Source organism: Elephas maximus, chromosome 13, assembly GCF_024166365.1.
Source record: "Elephas maximus indicus isolate mEleMax1 chromosome 13, mEleMax1 primary haplotype, whole genome shotgun sequence".
Lineage (NCBI taxonomy): Eukaryota > Metazoa > Chordata > Mammalia > Proboscidea > Elephantidae > Elephas > Elephas maximus.
The window spans coordinates 47,321,886-47,345,753 of record NC_064831.1 but is presented as its reverse complement, the minus strand read 5'-3'; the positions used below and the strand labels follow the sequence as shown (position 1 = coordinate 47,345,753).

Sequence of the window (23,868 nt, the reverse complement as noted above, 5' to 3'; positions counted from 1 at the left end):
TTGAAAACATGAAAATTTTCTGGACTGACCACATGAATTAGTATTCATAAAGGTGTTAGTCTGAGTATACGTACAAGATACATTTTATTTGTAAGAATGGTCTAATGTTTTTCCCTGTTACATCTTCTTTCCAGTTCACTGTACCTTGATACAAATGGTAGCAAGGATGAATGAAAGTTTGTTTCTTTGCTGTCCTTGGATGATATAATGGAGAAAATCTTCTCTTCTGAGACAGACCTGGCTTCACCTTCTAACCTCTGCACTTACTGCTGGGGTGGGGCTTGACCAAGTTACTTAACTTCCCTGACCCTCACCTTCCTTATTGATAAAACAGGGGTGTTAACATCTAACTGTTAACATCTAACCCTGGGTCGACGTGAGAATTAAACCAGATAAAGTATTGACGTCCCCAGCGCTGTTCAGGCACACAACAACTCTTCCAATCACGTTAGTTCCTGTTTCCCGTTTCCCTGATTGCATCCAAAGAAGCTCGGCATTTAAGATTTGTTTCTAGCTTGAATTTTAAATCTTTGATTTCTGTGTTGTCTCTCAACAGATTACAATAATCTCTGCTACAATTAAAAGAGCCTCATGTCTGTGCTTGCTCTAGTTTTTATACCTGAAACACTCTGTGGCATCTTCAGTTCAAGGCCTAAAAACACAGAGGCAGGTCAGATAGAGGAAGGGCTGAAAGCACAGAATCCTCGGAGTGAAGAAACCTTGGGAATCCTTTTTTTCCCACAAACTTACCTTTACCTCTAGGACTTCCTACCTTTCTGCATGAAGGAGACAGTTTATATCAGTGGACAGGCTGAATGCAGGTTCTTTATGAATAAAGAACTGCAGGAACTGATTTTTTTTTAAATCTTAGAAGAGTGTAAGAGTATAGCGTTCAAAATAGTCTGAAGCTCCCTATTTGTTATAAACACATATGGATACCTTACAGTCCGGTACAGAATACAGACTCAAAAAGCCACACGTTACAGAACATTAACGCCTTCTCTTTTCAAACAGTGGGAAATAAAGGGTTAACATTTTTGACTTTTCTTTTCTGCACATACATGCCTAAGCCTGTAATATTCCCAACAATACAACACTGGTCACATAATCTTAGGAATAAAACTCAAAAAACCTCCTCTCTGATTAATTTGGCTTTTACTAAAGTCTGTTCATTCTTATTATGAAGAGACTCCAAACAGTATTAAATACATGGAATCAACTTGAAAATTTGAAGAAAAATCCTAAGGCGGGGAGGGTATTCTGCTTAAGAACAGGACTGCAGTGTTTTTCACTCTTTGCTGATTTCCACAATGGGATGCTGTAAACAAAATCAATGTGAATTTATCAGCATTTCAAAATATTAATCAGCACTATCATCTTAAAATAAATTGATAAAATGGGATTAAACAGTGAGCTTGGATTTAACCTGTTCACTTACAAGAACTATGTAAAAATTCCATAAATCAAATGGGGAAGTATATTTCAGCCCCAAAACATTAATAAAGGGTGCAAGTTTTTATTAAAAAGCATTGATGGATAGACATTTCCCAACATAGCACAAGATGAAGAGTTTACATACTATCTGGATAATCCCATTACAATATTACATGATTTTCTTATTGAAGAGTTACTAGAGAATAATAAAAAACCTAGAGGTGGGTAAAAAAATAAAATTATATGTAAGACTAGGTAGGGCCTTATGATTCAGAAGACTGAGACAATGTATCAGCTCTTTATGCATTTTTCAAGAACATAAAAGTCACCTTTGACCTATATCAGGCACAGGCTATCAATTTTCAGGCTACGCTTCTCCCCCATACCAGCTATGCATCTACTGTGAGCCTGGAAATACTTAATATGATCAAAGCTGTCCCCCCACCCCCCAATGTAGAACAAAGAAAAATGTTGTAATAGAGTGATCTGTGCTGGCGAAAGAATAAAATTCAAACTCAGTGTGAGTTACGGTCTGTCTGCTTCAGGGGTCTTGTTGAATTAATTTTACTGAACTCACAGGCTTGCACACACATACATCCATACACCATCTTCAAACAGACGGCTTTACTTAGAATCACACACAAAAGGAAAATGTTTTCACACTGCAAAGCCAGCTGGCAAGGAAATTATATAGAGATCACATATTTCACTTACATTGCCCACCTAAGTGCAGTTCTCACACTCTCCCAAGTGCTGCTTATACAGGTACCTTGAACGCTCGCTTCTTGATGAGTTTAAGGATATTTTGATCAGATTACCATCATTAAGAAAGCTCACCCAAAAGTTTATAACTGAACGCTGGCCCAGAGGCCTAACTGAATCAGCCAGGGGATGGAAGCGGTCTCATTAGTTTTCACGTGCCTGGTTACAGCCACAGGCTACTTTAAAACATTTTCAAGTGGTAAATGGGAAGGGACAAAAGGGACAAACTTATCTGATTTTTATACCTACTTTATAAAAAAGAGTAATATTAAAAATGCCCCCACCTCTGTCCAAAAAACAGGAAAAAAAAAAAAATCACCAAAGCCATATTTGAACTTAGTAAGCCACCACCTAAGGGAAAAAATGTGTTTGAAAGACTGAGGAGGAAAATATTGAATTTCTGACATAAACCCGAGGCCGTTATTCATTAGTATAACATTTTTTATGTTTATCATGTATCTTATAAAGATAACTTCTATCAAATCTCCCATACAAGTTTACTTTCTTAGAATATACAAATCCTCTGACTTCAGTATTTTTGCAGAAACATACAATATGAAATAATATTAAAACAAATAGAAAGTTATTATTTTAAAACACCTAGCCAGGTCCTATAAATTGACCAGGAATACATTCTTTGGAAAATGTATAAATGTGTTCTTTGAAAAATGGTGATTTACTTTATGAATCTGTACGGGGTCAAAATTCTCATTTGATTGGAAACAGATGGCATCCCAGCGAAGTCAGGCTCTGGACCTGAAATTGCAAACAGGAAGCAGGGCCCTCGCTAGCTGACTGCTTCCCTAATCATTCCCAGAAACTCAGACTTGTTATTTTTATAAATATCCAAGCCGACTTTCATCTTTCCCTTCCATCTACAAAGCCTCAAATAATTCTCAATATCTAAGTGTGTGTATTTCATACAGTTTATACATTTATAATATAAGAAATGACATTAAAATAAATGTACTTTTTACGCTCACTGCTCACAGAGGTCACAAATTCAAGTTTATTTTCTATAGTATCTTAAAAATAAAACAAAAGCCCAAAACTAGTAGATAACTAACTGTATTGAAGACGCAACTTTACTGACACTAGTTACAAAAAATGACCATCTAAGCGTACTGCCGAAAAGAATAAAACAAACTCTCCTCAGATTTCAGTAAAAAGCAATTAATCCACACTGCTTTCTGTTAAACAAGCCAGTCAGAAGCTATATGAACAAAGAAAAAGGCTTACCGTTTTCCCATTGTAGTAATACATCAAAGAATTGCTGCCCATTCCAGGGACAGGATAAGCACAATACATGTTGATTTTGAAAATGTTGCAGTTTGCAGCTAATGCACACAGCGTCTCTCTAAAACAGACATTCAGGCAACCAAAGAGAAAGTCTTCAGCAGACTAGGCATCCACACATGGATCTACTCAAAAGGAACTTATGCAAAATAGGACTGAACCAACTCACAGAGCACGGAGGGAGGGTTTATGCACCAAGTAGCCTCTTTGAATTTCTATCAAGTACTTGCATTGGTGGAGGATACCAATAAGACGAACTTTAGGGTATTAAAAAAGTCACCGATAAATGCTAAGTAAAGAAAAGAGCTATAGTGTCCTGGAGATAAATATCCCAAGAGATTATTAATTGTGCCACAGATAAATAGACTAGAAGAAAGAAGAGGAGAGGAGAGAGGAAGAGGGGAAAGGGGAGGAGAGAGGGAGGGAGGGAGGGACGAGAGAACAGAACAGACAGACTACAAAGAAAGGCCAACGGACAGATCTTCTGCTAATCCATTTTTTTTTGTTTTAATTAGATCACTTGTAGCAGTGGAAACCCAGCTTGCTGCACCTCTGGCAACATTACCATCTGACATGGTCTAAAGTTGGTTCCAACTCTGATAAACACATGATCAAGCAATCAGGAATTGGAAACACTGAATCACATGCAACAAAAAGGCTCTAGACAGTTAAGCCTTGTACAAAATCACTTCCTGAAAAAGTAGACCTAACATGTAAGTACCTCTTAACTAGCTAGAATAAATTTTATTTTTTTTTAAGTTATGAAAATAATTTTGAAATTGAAAGGAACATTTCATGAACAAGTTCGTTTCAAAAAATCTAAAAAAAAAAAACTTAAAAACGAATTATGTTTCTAAATGCAAACATTTAATAATGTAGATGTTCAGTAATAAAACTCCTTGAATTCCTCATTCACCAAGAAAAAGTTAATACTGGACTGCAGTCTTCTAGAACATCTAATATGTGTTAAGCAATTCAGTGATCAAATAGAAAAAACACACACACAGTTCTGTATTCCCTTATGTAAAGCATAAAAGGCTGGTGTGTAAACAGACAAAATGTGTACTCTAGCTGATAAACTAAAGGTTTCTTAGAAGTCTTTCCTCCAAGTTTATTATTGTTCTTAAAGAATACTTTATATATTCATACTTTTATGTGAATGCTAAAATTTTTCAGAAAGAAATACACCTCTTAAAGATTTAAAAAATTCATTAAAATTAGAAGTCAGAAGGTTTCAGAAAGTGTCTGCTAATACATGTTTCTCATGCACTATTTTTGCTATTTAAAAGTTTTCCAATTTGTCTTTTGGTAGGCCAGCGTGGATTCTAACACGTCCCCCTCTCCAAATAAATAAATAAATAAAGGAGGAGCAACTTTTCTGTTTTCTCAGTTCACTCCTATCAAAAGCCTCTTTGTAGCATCTCCTCTGAAGCCCCGGAGAGTCTGACAGGACTGTGTTAACCACAGAGGAGCTCAGAGCTACAAACAATGGCATATCTTTCTTTTTGAAGGCACCTTCCAGGAAGCAGAAATCCTGTAACCAACAAATATTCTGTAAGGGGCCAAAGAAAAAAAAGAACAAAACCAACCCATTCTTATGAAACATATTGATTGAAGTATAGTAATAAAACCAAATCAGACAATAAGGCCAGCTAACTACACAATGTTTTCAGAGCTGATGGTATCGGAGCAGCAATAAAACCTCGCTTGCCACACTCTCCAGATACAGACATGGCGAAGCAACAGCTGCAAAAGAGCATCACTGTACAGCAGACTATTAAAATGCCAGTCTGCAGAGTGGTTATAACCTCCTCCCTCCTGAAAGACCACAGAGACCCATTTCAGTCCTTAAGAGAACTGTGTAAAAAGCTTTGATTTACAATTAACAGTGCAATGTCTTAAAACCATTCAAGTAAATTTTCGTCTTTTATAGGCATGGTCTTTCTCTACCGACAGCACAGTCACTCTTAAAAAAAAAGTAAGGAAAACCAACCATTTAAAATAATATTTTCTTTTTCTATTAATTATCAAAAAGAAAAACTTACTTATGGCTAGAAATTGTGGAGGAATGGGAGGGAGGGGAGCCACCAGGGGAGCTTCAATGTTTTCTTCCTGCAAATCACTACTCCAACCTGAGAACACTTTCTTACATATTGGTGGAAAAAAAAAAAAAATCACCTGGAATAGTTAAGCTGGTGTCTCTGGTGCGTAACAGAAAAGAGAGACAGACAGAGTGCTAGGTTGTCGCAGAACAAGTGGCATACTGCAGATCCAACTGTACAACCCTGGCTATTAAAGCATGTGACATTTTAACAGTTCATCAGCAGTCCTTTATTTCATAGGTGATTCTATTATGTTTTAAAGAGAATAAACATATACTCCGGTAAAAAAGAAATTCAAAGTGAAGCCAAACAGTGTAATTAACCTTCTTTTCACCATTCTCAAGTCAGTTTATTAAACAGCTGGATAAGACTTGCTGTTAAATCTGAATGTGAAGTACAATAGTGTCTAAACAAAGCTGAGTAACTAATCAAAAGCTTTTGCTTCTATCTCTCATCCTCTTTCCCCAAAACACAAATATCCATTTGTTTTGTGTACTAAGAGCCCCCTCTCAAAAAAAGAAAAAGAAAAAGAAAAAAAAAAACAGCAGTGATTCAGTGTATCCTATGGCTTGAATTAAGGAGGGATGTAGAAAGTTAAAAAAAATCCATATATTAAAAATAAAGACCCAAATGATATTAATTAAATTCATTACTCAACAAGGGTACGTCATCAAGCAAACTGGTATTAATCTGAATAAAACATTCCCAAATTTTACTTGTATGCTATGTCAAGTCTTCTAAGGTGGTCACTCCAAAATAGTGTTTTTGAAGTCTGCCTTACTTGAAAGAAACTAAAATTGGTTGAGGCAGATAGTCATTGGCTTTACCACAATTACAAATCATATCCTATGATAAGTCTTTTCTCTCGTTCAAAACTATTTCTTGAAAAAAAAAAAACCTAATCTATGCAGCAGCTGCAAGGCAATACTGTTCCTAGGAGAATCACGTTACAGGAAAAAATGCGGAGATGGATCAAGTGCTGCTCCAGCCAATGCAGTTGTTTAATCTTTGCCTTTTTGTTTTGTTCAAGGAACATGTCAAGGGTTAATCCTGTGACTCAGTCTGACAAAATGAGTCAGCTGGAGACAGGGCCAACATTTAGGACTTGATTTCAGACAGACGTGCGGTCTGCATAAGAGCCCTGAACCACCCTGCACTTTTATCTTCAATTGTTTCCACCCACAATTCTACCTCGTCACTTGTGTGTTATTCTAAGATTATATGATCTGACTCAGTGTCCACATTACCTAGGTCAACAATATAAAAAAATCACCAGGCTTAACAGGAAGATGGGCATTACCACAAACGATGACCACATGATTAATGAACGGGTCAGAGAAACCTGAGAAAAACATCACTTGGAGCCCTACCATCTTTTATTACCAAACTGACGATGATTTCCGGTTTAAGGATTATCTCACTGATTTTCAAACATGCTTGAAAAGTCTACTCGGTAGGGACTATCTGACAACTTCAGTTAAAATTCCAGACTCTCATTCAAAAATTTCCTTCCTCTTATTTTCTGTTCATTGGGAAACAGATCTTCCTTGGAGGACTATGGAGAATTTCCTGGGATTACCCATCCCATATTTTATCTATTGTATAAACTCTTCTTTATCCCTGATATTTGGATCACTATAACTGCCATATCTGCTTTTCTTTTAAATATCCTAAAGAAAAATGTTCCAAGAAGTATTTTAAAATTCTAAAAAGTTTTCAAATTTTAATTTACTAATTTGCACATCTTGAATTAATGAATTAAGGCCAGTTAATAGTTCACCTTATTGTACATTTTTCTTCTAAAACAAATAACCAATATTTCAGTGTCCTGCGAGGCCAGAAGATCTGACTGGAAAAGTAAACCTAAAACCTACCCATGGAATTCCTCATGAAAAGTTCCAACATTATTTCTAAATGAATCGATTCTTGGAAAACTGGCTTTCAGAGTGATAAATGAAGCCAAACTTAAGTTCACATGTGGGTAACTCCACAAATGAACTCTGTATTTTCCTAAAGTTTCATCCTTTCCCTAAAGGATGAAACTCAGTAAATAATTGCTGGCTGCACAGAAGTGGTGGTGAGGATTCAAGAAGATAATAAGTGAGAGAATATGCACGGGGGGGCAGATTCAAAGCAAAGGCCCTTCGCCAGTACCTGCTTTTCCTTATGTGGCTTGTAGAGAGGTGACTTGTGGGTAAACACACTCTCAAATATCTTAGTTAGCCTGGGCTGGCCAAATAACCCCAAATCAGAGACCAAAATTCCAATGTAATATGAACATTATACTGTAGGTTTTTCTAGTACGTACTGCTCCTAAATAAGGTCATGCCTAAGTGTTCAGGAAGGTGCTCTTCTGGCCCTTTTCAAATATCCTCACATTTCAGTAAATTGCATTTTCGCAACCAGGAACGCAGAAAATCAGGAGTACAAAACTCCACTAAAGTAACATACCCCTCAAACCAATCCACCAGGATTCAATACATATCACATAAAGCTAATAGTGCTATTGGTCTGAAATCATAGAGTTTATCGTCTAATTCAACAATATTATTCTTGTCTTCCTGATACCAATCCACCAGTAAGCAAGCTTCTAGTTGCTGTCTGTCTACTGTGTGGAAATCATAAAATTCAAATACTTCATTGTGTGATCTTTAATGAATAAAATTTACAGGTTAACTGTTCCAATTACGCCTTAAATGTGAACACCCTTAACCAGACCAATAATCTGATTCATTAAAATCTGATGATATTTAAGTTTGATCTGATTACTGGTACATGATTTATATGGGTTTTGGTTAAAACGACAAACATTAACACACACACATACACCGAACAGAGTAAAAACACCTGCTCAAGTTCACAAATCAGGTCAACTGTCTCAAACATAGAATACCAATTTCTTAATTGTCTCTCTACAAAAATGCCAAGTTAATATGAGCTTCAGAAATGCTTAATGATTAAAAAAGAAGATGAAAAAGAAACCTATCTGTACAGCCAATGGGAATAATCAGCTGTATAAATTACAAAGGAACACTTGTTAATTCCCCTCTGACAACCATACGACTATAATGAGGGTGTCTAAAAAGAGCCATACCTCTTGGAGAATGTAAATAAATCCCTTTCTGAGGTAAATAAACAGAATTCCTCTGACATCAACACGACCAGAACTGACAGATCACACAAAGCTTCTAAAAGGCAATCGTTAGACACCGCTTCAAATGAGATAGAGCTGTAATTACTAAGAATATGCAAAATCTGAAGCAAATTGCATGTTTCTTTTGATCCCAAACTCACTGTGACAAAGCAGTTTTCTTTGAAAAATTAAAGGTGAGGAGGAGTGATGGGGTTGGAGAATGTCCCCCCCCAGCCCTAAAAATTCTTGCTTCTCTTTGCAGCCTGTTTCTTTCCCCACGTGAACTGCAGTTTGTCACTTCTCATTTACCAATTGAAATAACATGGTAAGAGAATCATTAACTCTGTTGCAACTTGATAATTTTCCTGTAGATGGCTCTATAATCACAAGACTGCCTAATGGTGTGTGCCCGGGGAAAAAACTATGAGGGGGACCCCCAGGTTTTTAGATTCCTCAATATACCAGCACTTCTGAAGAGCTTTCAAGACGGGCAAGATTTTGCACTACTGACATATTAGGCAACCAAACAATAACAACAAAAACTGAAAGCAAAAACAAAGCTATTATTTTAAAACCATGTCTAGAAAGTAAGTAATTTTTGTGAGCCATAGTTTTGGATCAAGCTAGGTCTCTGTTAAGGAGAGTGCCGCCCATTTTTTTTGTTTGTTTCTTCGTGCCTGCACAGCTTTTTTTTTGAGCTGGAAAGCATCAGATCCTTTCAATTTACGAGAAATGGAACAGCACCAAGATACTCTGTTTTAAGTTTATTTTTAAAGAGATCAGAAGTAACATCTGCATCTCAGCCCAGAGCCATTTTGAGAATCTGCAACCTGAAGCTCTAAATAACTTATATATTATTTCTGGCCCCCAATCTATGTTTATGTTTCAGAAAAATTCTCGCTAGTGGTAGTAATTTTTTAATACCTCATACCTCTGAATAATTAAATCTGGGGAGCCTTCCCGGAATATCCTACCTGCCTCACATTTGTGATGACCAAGTAACAACGCAGAGTTCATTTTAGCCATTTTTTTTTTTTTTTTTTACACTGAAGAAATCATACAAATCCTGAATTCTGGAAAGGTCCATCTTAATGAGAATGGTTTCTTAAAACTAAATTCTGGTAACCACTCTCAACAAAATCCAAATAAAAATTCATTTTGAAAATACATCTGGGGATGGTATGTATAACAAATGCGGGAGGTGGTGATGTCAGTGGCATCTCTTGAGCATAAAGCAAAACAAAACTAAACACCATCTGACAAACAGTAAGCTTCAGAGATAAAGGCAATGTGTTGCCCCGGCAACAGTCCCTCACTATGCAGATAGGGCAACAGACACAAAACTTTTCTTTTTCCTCCTCCAACCATTTTCTCTTTTACTAGAAACTTGAGGTTTATAACTGCCAAGGACACTGTATTAACTCTTTTTTTTTTTTTTTTTTTCAGGCACAAAACTTTGAAAGAAATGCTGAGACCAAACTCCTTGTTCTGTGTACTCAGGTCACATGTCCAGGCAGGAGGGCACAGGTATTCTCCCTTCCACTCCTCTGTAATCGAAGGCAGACTGCTCGGGCTCCAGAACACTAGGGAGTTAGACGGTGCCGTGCAAATAGCACTGAACTAGGAGTCAGGAGTCAGGGATTCAGGTTTTAGCTCTGCCTCTACAGAGAAATGAGAGCCTAGGGTAGGTGGCTGAATCTCCCTGAGCCTAAGTTTCCATCTCTGCAAAATGAAGTCATTAAACTAGGTCAAAGATTTTCCAACCTTCTCACCACCAACAAAACTTCTCATTGTCTACTCCACCCCAGATGAGCTCCTATTTTGAAAGATTTTTGTCTAACAAACTCTTTTTACCAAGATAAAATGAGTATTTTTCCTTGTTCGGGGGAAAAAAAAAAAAAACTAAGTCACGTAACTGCCATTCGGAACTTTGTTTAAAAGGCAGGTGACGTATGGCCATGCTCAGCTGGAATAATGCCAGTGGGAGAAATTTGATGTTTTAGTTAACACGGGTTAATTTTATTTCCATAAGCTACACAATTAGTTAGGTTTTCTGAAATACCTTAAATGGTGTCAATTGGCATTTCAACAGGCCCAGGCATAGGTATTACCCAGTGTTCACGCCCATCTTAGGTTGTACTTTTATACTCGTATCTGCAAGTGGCATAACTGAAAGCCCAAAACCTCACATGAAATGAAAGGCAGAGCAACAAACGGAATCTAAAAACATAATGACAACTTCTTGGTTATAATCTAACAATCCAAATGCTTTCGTACTAATAACATCGATGGTCGAAAATGGAGTCTCTTTACAAAGGATTACTTATAAACATCCATTGCCTAGTACTATTTTTTATTTATAACTAACATCTTTTTTTAAAAGCTATGCAGTGTCTAAGGAGCCCTGGTGGTGCAGTGGCTAAAGCGCTTGGCCACTAACCGAGAGGTCAGCAGTTTGAACCCATCAGCCACTCTGTGGGAGAAAGATATGGCAGTCTGCTTCTGCAAAGATTTACAGCCTTGGAAACCCTACCGAGGCGGTTGTACTCTGTTCTCTACGGTTGCTATCGGTTGGAATTGATTTGATGCGAGTTTGGTTTTGGGATTGGATGTACAGTCTAGAACATAATGTAAAAACAATGGAACAGACGGACATCTTTCCAATCGAGGTAAACAACTCTTACCTAACCTCTGTCATTCTTCAATTTACTCAGTAACAATTTTGGTTTTTTAATCAATTTGATCTAGAGGCCAGACATTTAATGTTTAATATAACATCATCTGGAAAATAGAAGATTTTTGGCCATGCCTTTCAAATCAACATGTAAGCCTCTACAGAGATGGCTCCGTTACAATTTCAGCAAGCAACAGAGAGTTAAGGAGTCAATAGGGTGCCCATCTTAACTAACTCCCATGTGTCTGTCGTACTGTGGTGGCTTGTGTGCTCCTATGATGGTGGAAGGTATACCACCAGTATTTGAAATACCAGCAGGGTCACCCATGGTGGATGGGTTTCAGCAGAGCTTTCAGACTAGGAAAAAAGGACTGGTGATCTACTTCTGAAAATTAGCCAATGAAAACCCTACGGATAACAGAATATTATCCAATATGGTGCTGGAAGATGAGTCCCCGAGACTTGAAGGCACTAAAAGTACACAGTGGCTGCAACAATGGACTCCAGTGTTATCAACGATTGGGAAGATGGCACAGACTGAGGGACATTTCCTTTTAGGGGGTCACCAGGAGTCAGGGTTGACTCCTGGCAACTACCACCACCACCCACCTATATTTATTGACTTTAACAGAAAGAATTCATATTTTTCTCACGGGAGGATTTACTAAACAAGCCCATTCTAGTACCAAAGAGTCTCTCATTCTAAGTCAAATTACTGGTTTTTACAACTTAAAATGTCTTTGGTGATATTGGAAAAGATATTGATAATTTTTGTTTACAAATTATGTCAAGTCTGATAGTTTCGAAATTATCAAGAACATGTCAGAAAGCTTGAGAAGTTTTATTATTTAGTTACCTGTTATTTATCATTAACATTAACCATCATAAAAGCTAAAAAGGTAAATGTATAAGAACCATAAAAATTCATTCAAGTTTCTAGAGATTAACAACAGAAAATAAATTTTTCCCATCATGGTGGGGAAGATTCTCTTAACTTTTACTAAGTTCTTATGCTTAGAACAGAAGCACATCACATGATCCAACAGCATCTGTTTCACAATTACACTTGGTTTGGAATTGATTGCCAAGCTTCTAGGAACTACCTTTAGCTTGGGGTTCCATGAAAAAGTGGGACCAGGACTAAAGATGGTGACTGGGCAGATGTATAAATTTAAGGAAAAATTATAGTTGAACTGTTTATATAAAAATAAAATTATGTAAATATTTTAAACCTAATTACTTCAGATAAATATTTACTAATAAATCTATTCATGAGCCTACTTTTTTTATTGTGCTTTAAGTGAAAGTTTATGAATCAAGTCAGTCTCTCATACAAAAGTTTATATATACCTTGCTATGTACTCCTACTTGCTCTCCCTCTAATGAGATAGCACACTCCTCCTCTCTACCCTGTAGTCCCCGTGTCCATTCAGCCAGCCTCTGTCCCCCACTGCCTTCTCATCTCCCCTCCAGACAGGAGATGCCCACATAGCCTCATGTGTCTGTTTGAGCCAAGAAGCTCACTCCTTGCCAGTATCATTTTTTGTCCTATAGTCCAGTCCAATCCCTGTCTGAAGAGTTGGCTTTGGGAATGGTTCCTATCTTAGGCTAACAGGTCTGGTGACCATGACCTCCGGGGTCCTTCCAGTCTCAGTCAGGCCATTAAGTCTGGTTTTTTTAAATGAGAATTTGAGGTCTGCATCCCACTGCTCTCCTGCTCCCTCAGGGGTTCTCTGTTGTGCCTCCTCTCAGGGCAGTCATCAGTTATAGCCGGGCACCATCTAGTTCTTCTGGTCTCAGGCTGATGTACTCTCTGATTTATGTGGCCCTTTCTGTCTCTTGGGCTCATAATGACCTTGTATCTTTGGTGTTCTCCATTCTCCTTTGCTCCAGGTGGGTTGAGACAAATTGATGCATCTTAGATGGCCACTTGCAAACATTGAAGACCCCAGACACCACTCTCCAAAGTGGGATGCAGAATGTTTTCATGAACCTACTTTTGATGCCCTAAAGTATTCTCACGTTATTATTACCTAAGGACATTTAATTCCTAAAAAGATTATGACTCCAGAGCACCTATTTTATACACTGAGGCTATCTTAGTCAAAAACATTTTAGAATATGGCAAATAATAGTCCTGGAAAGTCTGTCATTAAAATAAACTGCATCCTAGTGCCCAGGGACTTAAGGAAATGATGAAAGGACTAGCGGATATCAGGTAATGAAACCCGTTGCCATCAAGTTGATTCTGACTCACAGTGACCCTACAGGACAGAGCAGAACTTCCCCACAGGGTTTCCAAGGAGCGGCTGGTGGATTCGAACTGCTGACCTTTTGATTAGCAGCCGAGCTCTTAACCACTGCTCCACCAGGGATCCTCAGGTAATGAAGCTAAAAAAAATCAGGGAACTAGCCTAAAAAATACTTAATATTTAATTTTATTTGTTTCTCTTTGAGTCTGTTTTTCACAGGAACTACATTTATGAAAAAGGTAAGAACGTATCTACTTTAGGTATGCGCTCTTGTGTTCTTTAACTCTACTGCAGGGGTTGGGAAACTATGGCCTGCGGGCCAAATCTGGCCCACTACCTGTTTTTATACAAAGGTCTATTGGAACACAGCCATGCCCACTCATTTACAGTGTCTGTGGCTGCTTTTATGCTTTTATGCCCCAACAAGCAGAGCTGCCAGGGGCAACAAGCAGAGCTGAGTAGCTGTGACAAAGACTGGCTGGCCCACAAAGTCAAAAACATTTGCTATATAGCCCTTTACGAAAAAAGCTCACCGACCCCTTGGTCTAGAGCATTGAGGAAGTGTAGAGATACAGGCCATGAAAGAGACGAGCAAGTTATAGCAGATTCTGAAGAAAACAATTTCAAGAACCAAATTCTTTTTGAAAACGAATAAAACGTGGACATACTACAGATGTACTGGGTTATGTATTAAAATAAATGCAGATAATACAAAGACAAGAACTTCACGGTCAATACTTTAAAACTTGTTTAAAATCTATTCAATGAATATAAACACAGGGGGAGATCAGACACCATCCCGGGACTAAATGTATATTTCAATTTTAACTATGAACTTATCCATATAGCATACATTACAGTCCTTCAAAGTAGCTATTACACAAGCACAACCAATGATGTCAAAGCGAAATCACTACTGGCTAAACAGACGGAGTACAGATGACGGCAAATTCCATGCCAGCAAATTACTTAGTTTCTAAATGCCTTACACAACTTGGAATAAAATCCAGAGCCTTAAATATCCTGTAATCTAGGAAAATTGGAAATCATCAAAAATGAAATGGAACCCATAAACATCAATGTCCTAGGCATTAGTGAGCTGAAATGGACTTGTATTGGCCATTTTGAATCGGACAATCATATAGTCTACTATGCTGGGAATGACAACTCAAAGAGGAATGGTGTTGCATTCATCGTCAAAAAGAACATTTCAAGATCTATCCTGAAGTACAATGCTGTCAGCGATAGGATAACATCCATACACCTACAGGGAAGACCAGTTCATGCAACTATTACTTAATTTTACACACCAACCACTAAGGCCAAAGATGAAGAAATAGAAGATTTTTATTAGCTGCTGGAGGCAGAAATTGATCGAACACGCAATCAGGATGCATTGATAATTACTGGTGATTGGAATGAGACAGGTGGAAAAAAAGACGTATCAGTAGTTGGAAAATACGGCCTCGGTGATATAAACGACGCTGGGGATTGAATGATAGAATTTTGCAAGACTGACTACTTCTTCATTGCAAATACCCTCTTTCACCAACATAAACAGTGACTATTTTTTTTATACACATGGACCTCACCAGACAGGACACACAGGAATCAAATTGACTACATCTGTGTAAAGAGATGATGGAAAAGCTCAATATCATCAGTCAAAACACAGCCAGGGGCTGACTACAGATCAGACCATCAGTCCACTCATACGCAAGTTCAAGTTGAAACTGAAGAAAATTTGAACAAGTTGACGAGGGCCAAAGTACAACCTTGAGTATATCCCACCTGAATTTAGAGACCATTTCAAGAATAGATTTGACACACTGGACACTAGCGACAGAAGACCAGGCGAGCTGTGGAATGACATCAAGGACATTATACATGAAGAATGCCAAGAAGTTACTGAAAGGAAGGAAAGGAAAGATCTAGATGGATGTCAGAGGAGACTCTGAAACTTGCTTACGAATGTCAAGCAGCTAAAGCAAAAGGATGAAATAAAAGAGCTGAACAGAAGATTCCAAAGGGTGGCTCAAGAAGACAAAGTATTATAATGACATGTGCAAACAGCTGGAGATAGAAAACCAAAAGGAAAGAACACGCTCAGCTTTTCTCAAGCTGAAAGAACTGGGGCAAAAAAAATCAAGCCTTGAGTTGCATTAGTGAAGGATTGTACGGGGAAAATATTAAACAATGCATCAAAAGAAGACGGAAGGAATGCACAGAGTCAATATACCAAAAAGAATTAGTCGATGTTCAACCATTTCAAAAGGTAGCATATGATCAGGAACTGATGGTACTGAAGGAAGAAGTCCAAGCTCCACTGAAGGCACTGGTGAAAAACAAGGCTCCAGGAGTTGATGGAGTATCAGTTGAGATGTTTCAACAAACAGATGCAGCACTGGAGGTGCTCACTCATCTATGCCAAAAAATATGGGAAGACAGCTTCCTGGCCAACTGACTGGAAAAGATCCATATTTATGCCTATTCCCAAGAAAGGTGATCCAACCAAATGCAGAAATTACAGAACAATATCATTAATATCACATGCAAGCAAAATTTTGCTGAAGATCACTGAAAAACAGCTGCAGCACTACATCGACAGGGAACTGCCAGAAATTCAAGCTGGTTTCAGAAGAGGACATGGAACCAGGGATATCACTGCTGATGTGAGATGGATCCTGGATGAAAGCAGAGAATACCACAAGGGTGTTTACCTGTGTTTTTACCTTTTTTTTTTTTTAAATTATGCTTTAAGTGAAATTTTACAAATCAGGTCGGTCTCTTCATACAAAAATTTATATATACTTTGGTATACACTCCTAATTGCTCTCCCCCTGAGACAGAACACTCCTTCCCTCCACTCTCTCTTTTAGTGTCCATTCGGCCAGCTTCTGATCCCCTCTGCCCTGTCACCTCCCCTCCAGACAGGAAATGCCAACGTAGTCTCATGTGTCTACTTGATTCAAGAACCTCTTTCTTCACCAGTATCATTTCCTCTCCCCTTGTCCAGTCCAGTCCCTGCCCGAAGAGTTGGCTTTGGGAATGGCTCCTGCCTTGGGCCAACAGAAGGTCTGGGGACGACGACCACCACGGTCTTTCTGGTCTCGGTCAGACCATTAAGCCTGGTCTTTTTATAGGAATTTGGGGTCTGCATCCCACTGCTCTCCTGCTCCCTCAGGGGTTCTCTGTTGTATTCCCTGTCAGGGCAGTCATCGGTTGTAGCCAGGCATCATCTAGCTCTTCTGGTCTCAGGATGGTGTACTCTCTGGTTTACGTGGCCCTTTCTGTCTCTTGGGCTCATTAATTACCTTGTGTCTTTGGTGTTCTTCATTGCCCTTTGGTCCAGGTGGGCTGAGACCAACTGATGCATCTTAGATGGCTGCTTGCTAGTGTTTAAGACCCTAGACGCCACTCTTCAAAGTGGTATGCAGAATGTTTTCTTAACAGATTTTATTATGCCAATTGACTTAGATGTCCCCCAAAACCATGGTTCCTAAACCCCTGCCCGTGCTATGCTGGCCTTTGAAGCATTCAGTTTATTCAGGAAACTTCTATGCTTTTGGTTTAGTCCAGTTGTGCTGACCTCTCTTGTACTGTGTGTTTTCCTTCATCTAAAATAGTTATCTACATCTAATTAGTGAATACCCCTCTCCCTCCCTCCCTCTCGTAACCATCAAAGAATATTTTCTTCTCTGTTTAAACTATTTCTCAAGTTCTTATAATAGTGATCGTATACAATATTTATCCTTTTGCAACTAATTTCACTCAGCATAATGCCTTCCAGGTTCCTCCATGTTATGAAATGTTTCACAGATTCATCACTGTTCTTTATCAATGCGTAGCATTCCACTGTGTGAATGTACCATAATTTATTTATCCATCCATCCGTTCATGGGCACCTTGGTTGCTTCCATCTTTTTGCTATTGTAAACAGTGCTGCAATGAACATGGGTGTGCATATATCTATTCATGTAAAGGCTCTTATTTCTCTAGGATATATCAAGAAGTGGGATTGGTGGATTGTATGCTAGTTCTACTTCTAGCTTTTTAAGGAAGCGCCACATTGATTCCCAAAGAGGTTGTACCATTTGACATTCCCACCAGCAGTGTGTAGGTGTTTCAGTCTCTCCACAACCTCTCCAACATTTATTATTTTGTGTTTTTTTGGATTAATGCCAGCCTTGTTGGAGTGAGATGGAATCTCATTGTAGTTTTGATTTGCATTTCTCTAATGGCTAATGATTGTGAGCATTTCCTCATGTATTTGTTAGCTACCTGAATGTCTTCTTTAGTGAAGTGTCTGTTCATATCTTTTGTGCATTTTTAAACTGGGTTATTTGTCTTTTTGTAGTTGAGTTTTTGCAGTATCATGTAGATTTTAGAGATCAGGCGCTGATCGGAAACGTCATAGCTAAAAACTTCCCACCCAATCTGTCAGTAATCTTTTTACCCTTTTGATGAAGTCTTTGGATGAGCATAGGTGCTTGAATTTTAGGAGCTCCCGGTTATCTAGTTTTCCTTCTGCATTGTTAGTAATGTTTTGTATACTGTTTACGCCATGTATTAGGGCTCCTAACGTGGTCCCTATTTTTTCTTCCATGATCTTTACCGTTTTAGATTTTATATTTACATCTTTGATCCATTTTGAGTTAGTTTTTGTGCATGGTGTGAGGTACGGATTTTGTTTCATTTTTTTTGCAGATGGATATCCAGTTATGCCAGCACCACTTGTTAAAAAGACTGTCTTTTCCCCTTTTAACTGACTTTGGGCCTCTGTCAAGTATCAACTGCTCATATGCGGATGGATTTATGTCTGGATTCTCAATTCTGTTCCATTGGTCTGTGTATCTGTTGTTGTACCAGTACCAGGCTGATTTGATTACTGTGGCAGTATAATAGGTTCTAAAATCAGATAGAGTGAGGCCTCCCACTTTGTTCTTCTTTTCAGTAATGCTTTGCTTATCCAGGGCCTCTTCCCTTGCATATGAAGTTGGTGATTTGTTTCTCCATCTCATTAAAAAATGCCGTTGGAATCTGGATCAGAATTGCATTGTGTCTATAGATCGTTATTGGTAGAACACACATTTTTACAATGTTAAGTCTTCCTATCTAGGAGCAAGGTATGTTTTTCCACTTACACAGGTCTCTTTTGGTTTCTTGCAGTAGGGTTTCATAGTTTTCTTTGTGTAAGTCTTTTATATTTCTGGTAAGATTTATTCCTAAGTATTTTATCTTCTTCAGGGCTACTGTGAATGGTATTGATTTGGTTATTTCCTCTTCGATGTTCTTTTTGTTGTGTAGAGGAATCCAACTGATTTTTGTATGTTTATCTTGTATCCTGATACTCTGCTAAACTATTAGTTTCAGTAGTTTTCTTGAGGATTCTTTAGGGTTTTGTGTGTATAAGATCATGTCTTCTGCAAATACAGATACTTTTACTTCTTCCTTGCCAACCTGGATGCCTAATAGTTCTGGCCACGACCTCTGGCACAATGTTGAATAAGAGCAATGATAAACAGCATCCTTGTCTGATTCCTGATCTCAAAGGCAATGCTTTCAGATTCTCTCCATTTAGAATGATGTTGGCTATTGGCTTTGTACAAATGCCTTTATTATGTTGAGGAATTTTCCTTCTATTCCTATTTTGCTGAGAGTTTTTATCATGAATGGGTGTTCAACTTTGTCAAATGCCTTTTCTGCATCAATTGATACAATCATGTGATTCTTGTCCTTCGTTTTATTTATGTGATGGATTACATTGTTTTTCTAATGTTGAACCATCCCTGCATACCTGGTATAAATACCACTTGGTCATGGTGAATTATTTCTTTGATATGTTGTTGAAATCTATTGGCTAGAATTTTGTTGAGGATTTTTGCACCTAAGTTCATGATGGATATAGGTCTGTAGTTTTCTTTTTTTTGTGGTGTCTTTACCTGGTTTTTGTATTCAGGGATATGCTGGCTTCACAGAATGAGTTCCGGCCTTTTCTATGCTCTGAAATACCTTTAGTAGTAGTGGGGTTAACTCTTCTCTGAAAGTTTGGTAGACCTCTGCAGTGAAGCTGTCTGGGCCAGGGCTTTTTTTTTTGTTGGGAGTTTTGTGATTACTTTTCAACCTCTTTTTTTGTTATGGGTATATTTAGTTGTTCTACCTCTGTTTGTGTTAGTTTAGGTAGGTAGTGTGTTTCTAGGAATTCATCCATTTCTTCTAGGTTTTCAAATCTGTTAGAGTACTATTTTTCATAGTAATGTGATATGATTCTTTTAATTCCAGTTGGATCCATTGTAATATTGCCCATCTCATTTCTTATTCAGGTTATTTGCTTCCTCTCCTGTTTTTCTTTTGTCAGTTTGGCCAGTGGTTTATCAATTTTGTTGATTTTTTCAAAGAAACAGCTTTTGGTCTTGTTAATTCTTTCAATTGTTTTTCTATTTCATTTAATTCTTCTTTAATTTTTATTATTTGCTTTCTTCTGTTGCCTGAAGGTTTCTTTTGTTGTTCTCTATTTGTTCAAGTTGTAGGGATAATTCTTTGATTTTGGCCCTTTCTTCTTTTTGGATGTGTGCATTTATTGATATAAACTGACCTCTGAGCACTACTTTCACTGTGTCCCAAAGGTTCTGATAGGAAGTGTTTTCATTCTCACTGGATTCCATGAATTTCTTTATTCCAACCTTAATGTCTTCTATAATCCAGTCTTTTTCGAGCAGGGTACTGTTCAGTTTCCAAGTGTTTGATTTCTCTTCTCTGCTTTTTCTGTTACTGATTTCTACTTTCCTGGCCTTATTGTCAGAGAAGATGCTTTGTAATATTTCAATGTTTTGGATTCTGCTAAGGCTTGCTTTTTGACCTAATATGTGGTCTATTCTATAGAATGTTCCATGTGCACTAGAAAAAAAAGTATACTTGACTGCTGTTGGATGGAGTGTTCTGTGTATGTCTATAAGGTCAAGTTGGTTGACTGTGGCATTTAGATCTTCCGTGTCTTTATTGAGCTTCTTTCTGGATGTCCTGTCCTTCATTGAAAGTGGTGTGTTGAAGTCTCCTGCTGTAATTGTGGAGCTGTCTACCTCACTTTTCAGTGCTGATAGAGTTTGTTTTATGTATCTTGCAGCCCTGTCACTGGGTTTTAAAAGTATTTAATCTGGTTATAACCTCCTAGTATATTGTTCCTCTAATCATTATATACTGTCCTTCCTTATCTTTTGTGGTAGATTTAAATTTAAAGTCTATTTTGTCAGAAATTAACATTGCCACTCCTGCTGTTTTTTGATTGTTGGTTGTTTGATATACTTTTTTTCCATACTTTGAATTTTAGTTTGTTTGTGTCTCTAAGTGTAAGGTGTGTCTCTTGTAGGCAGCATATAGATGGATCATGTTTTTTTTATCCATTCTGCCACTCTCTCTCTTCATTGGTACACTTAGTCCACTTACATTCAGCGTAGTCATGGATAGGTATGAATTTAGTGCCGTCATTCTGATGTGTTTTTTTGTGTGTTGTTGACGGCTTCTTTTTCCCACTCAATTTTTTGTGCTGAGTAGCTTATCTTTATATATTGTCTTTTCCTCTGCTTCATTGTTGTTGATTTTGTTTTTGCTGAGTATTTTTTTTGTTGTATTTTATTTTGATGTGTAGCATAGTTTGTCACCTTTGTGGTTACCTTAAATTTACCCCTATTTTTCTAAATTTAAACCTAAATTTGTTTCTTTAAATCACCTTGTCTTCCTCTCCATATAAAAGGTTTACATGTGTTTTGTTGACTATGCAAAGGCATTTGACTGTGTGGATTATAACGAATTATGGATAACATTGCGAAGAGTGGGAATTCCAGAACACTTAATTGTGTTCATGAGGAACCTTTGCAGAGATCGAGAGGTAGTAGTTCGGACAGAACAACGGGATACTGATTGCTTTTAAGTTAGGAAAGGTGTACGTCAGTGTTGTACCCTTTCACCATACCTACTCAATCTCTATGCTGAGCAAACAATCCGAGAAGCTGGACTATATGAAGAAGAACAAGGCATCACGATTGGAGGAAGATTCATTAACAACCTGCTTTATGCAGATGACACAACCTTGCTTGCTTAAAGTTAAGAGGATTTGAAGCACCTACTAATGAAGATCAGAGACCACAGCCTTCAGTATGGATTGCACCTCAACATAAAGAAAGCAAAAATCCTCACAACTAGACCAATGAGCAATATCATGATAAATGGGAAAAAGACTGAAGTTGTCAAGGACTTCATTTTACTTGGATCCACGATCAACAGCCATGGAATCAGCAGTCAAGAAATCAAATGACACACTGCATTGGGTAAATCTGCTGCAAAGGACCTCTTTAAAGTATTGAAAAGCAAAGATGTCACCTTGAAGACTAAGGTGCACCTGACCCAAGTCATAGTATTTTCAATCACATCACATGCATGTGAAAGTGGCCAGTGAATAAGGAAGACTGAAGAAGAATTGATGCCCTTGAACTGTGGTGTTGGCGAAGAATACTGAATATACCATAGACTGCCAAAAGAACGAACAAATCTGTCTCTGAAGAAGTGCAACCAGAATGCTCCTTAGAAGCAAGGATGGCGAGACTGCGTCTTACATACTTCGGACATGTCAGGAGGGATCAGTTCTTGGAGAAGGACACCACGCTTGGTAAAGTACAGGGTCAGCAGAAAAGAGGAAGACCCTCAATGAGGTGGACTGACACAGTGGCTGTAACAATGAGCTCAAGCATAACAAAGGTTATAAGGATGGTGCAGGACTGGGCAGTGTTTCATTCTGTTGTGCATAGGGTTGCTATGAATCAGAACCGACTCGACACCATGTAACAACAACAAATGTCCTGTGATAAAATACGGAATTTTTAAAATTTAGTCCTTCTTTCCCATCCTTGAAAAAAAAAAAAACCTCAGTCATACTAGGTAAACAAACAAACATTTCTACTGATGCTGGACACCCCAACAGTAGGCTTAAACTCTAAAATCATTTATAGAATTCAAGCATACATCCTTTAAAAGCCACACACCTTACACAGGTATATTGGGATCTTAGAGATCTGAACAATTCACAGCTCAGAGTTGAAGAGCCCAATAAACCTTAAATGTTAGCTGCCTCTGGAATTCCGCCATGTCCTTCTTTCTTCTTTAAAAATGGACAGAGAAGTCAGAGAACAGCAAGGATCACTGTGGTTGTACAACCACATCAGTACAAACAACTGAATCCATAGGACTCACTCACTCGTTACTTTTCCTTCTGCTTTCTGACTTGAAATCAGATCAAAGACATTACCGGCTCCTAATAAAAATGAGGGTCTCAGGAACTATGGGTTAAAACCCTATTATCTCTGGGGTATCTACACTGATAGAATCTGACACTGTTTGGAACAGCGGTTACTATCAGTATAAACAGTAGCTATTTCTTCTTACTAATGCCTGAAGAAGATTTTTCATTCATTGAGCAAACTGAATGTAAGTTTCGAATGGATTACAGAACCATTCTTTTTATATGCTTAGATTTTCTGCTACTCTGACCTGTAAGGTCAGAGGAATGAATGAGCCACTTTGGAAATTTTGTGTCTTGGTAGCCTTCAAATAGGGACAGTTTAATTATCAGCCAGAAATAAGAAATTCTTTAAGTATGTACAGTTGTGTGTGCCCTTTATGCTTGTTTACCAAAGGAGCTAAGCAAATACCTATCCCAATTCATGTTCAAGAGCTGGAGGGTTTGCTCATCAAGTTCAGCTGAAGCCACTGTTGTGTGTAAATAATGTTTATTTCAGAATCACTAGAATTCTTGCTAGTCTTTAAAGGTCTCTGCTAAGTGTCTATTAACACTCTTTAGTATCCTAGGGACTCCCATGGAGCACTTCCTTTGAGAGCAGTCTACTTATTTCTTATCTTGCTATTTTCACTGATAAATCAGAGAACAGTTTCTCTATAGTTCTAACACTTGACCTTTCTATACTGGTTCAGATGGCTAGCAATCTTTCATATCACAGTTCCCCAAGTTATCCATTTCTACAAGCCCCAGAAAGTTCTACCTGTTGTCCCTTTCCTAAAAAAATTCTCAATTTAGCCACCTTCAGGATTTAATATTTTTACTTTTTCTATTGAGTGTTCTTAATTCTTTTTCGTACGTACATGAAAATGCTACATCATCCAACGTGGTCTCTAGTTGTCTTCGTGGTTTTGGAATATCTCGGGATG

The 23,868-nt window shown here is 37.9% G+C and overlaps 1 protein-coding gene across 11 annotated transcripts in view; it reads right to left on the bottom strand.

Annotated features, from left to right (window-relative positions):
* The window catches only part of TCF12 (transcription factor 12), a 340,913-nt gene that overhangs the window by 61,062 nt on the left and 255,983 nt on the right, over positions 1-23,868 (bottom strand). For 2 of the 11 annotated variants that reach the window (XM_049905322.1, XM_049905325.1), the window contains exon 1: positions 3,436-3,793. The exons of 8 other annotated variants lie outside the window; for them this stretch is intronic. In XM_049905322.1, the coding sequence (XP_049761279.1) occupies positions 3,436-3,504 (69 nt within the window). In that variant the 5' untranslated portion in view covers positions 3,505-3,793. Of the gene's footprint in view, positions 1-3,435; positions 3,794-23,868 lie in introns of those variants that run through there. One more of the 11 variants, XM_049905323.1, reaches the window with a different exon arrangement.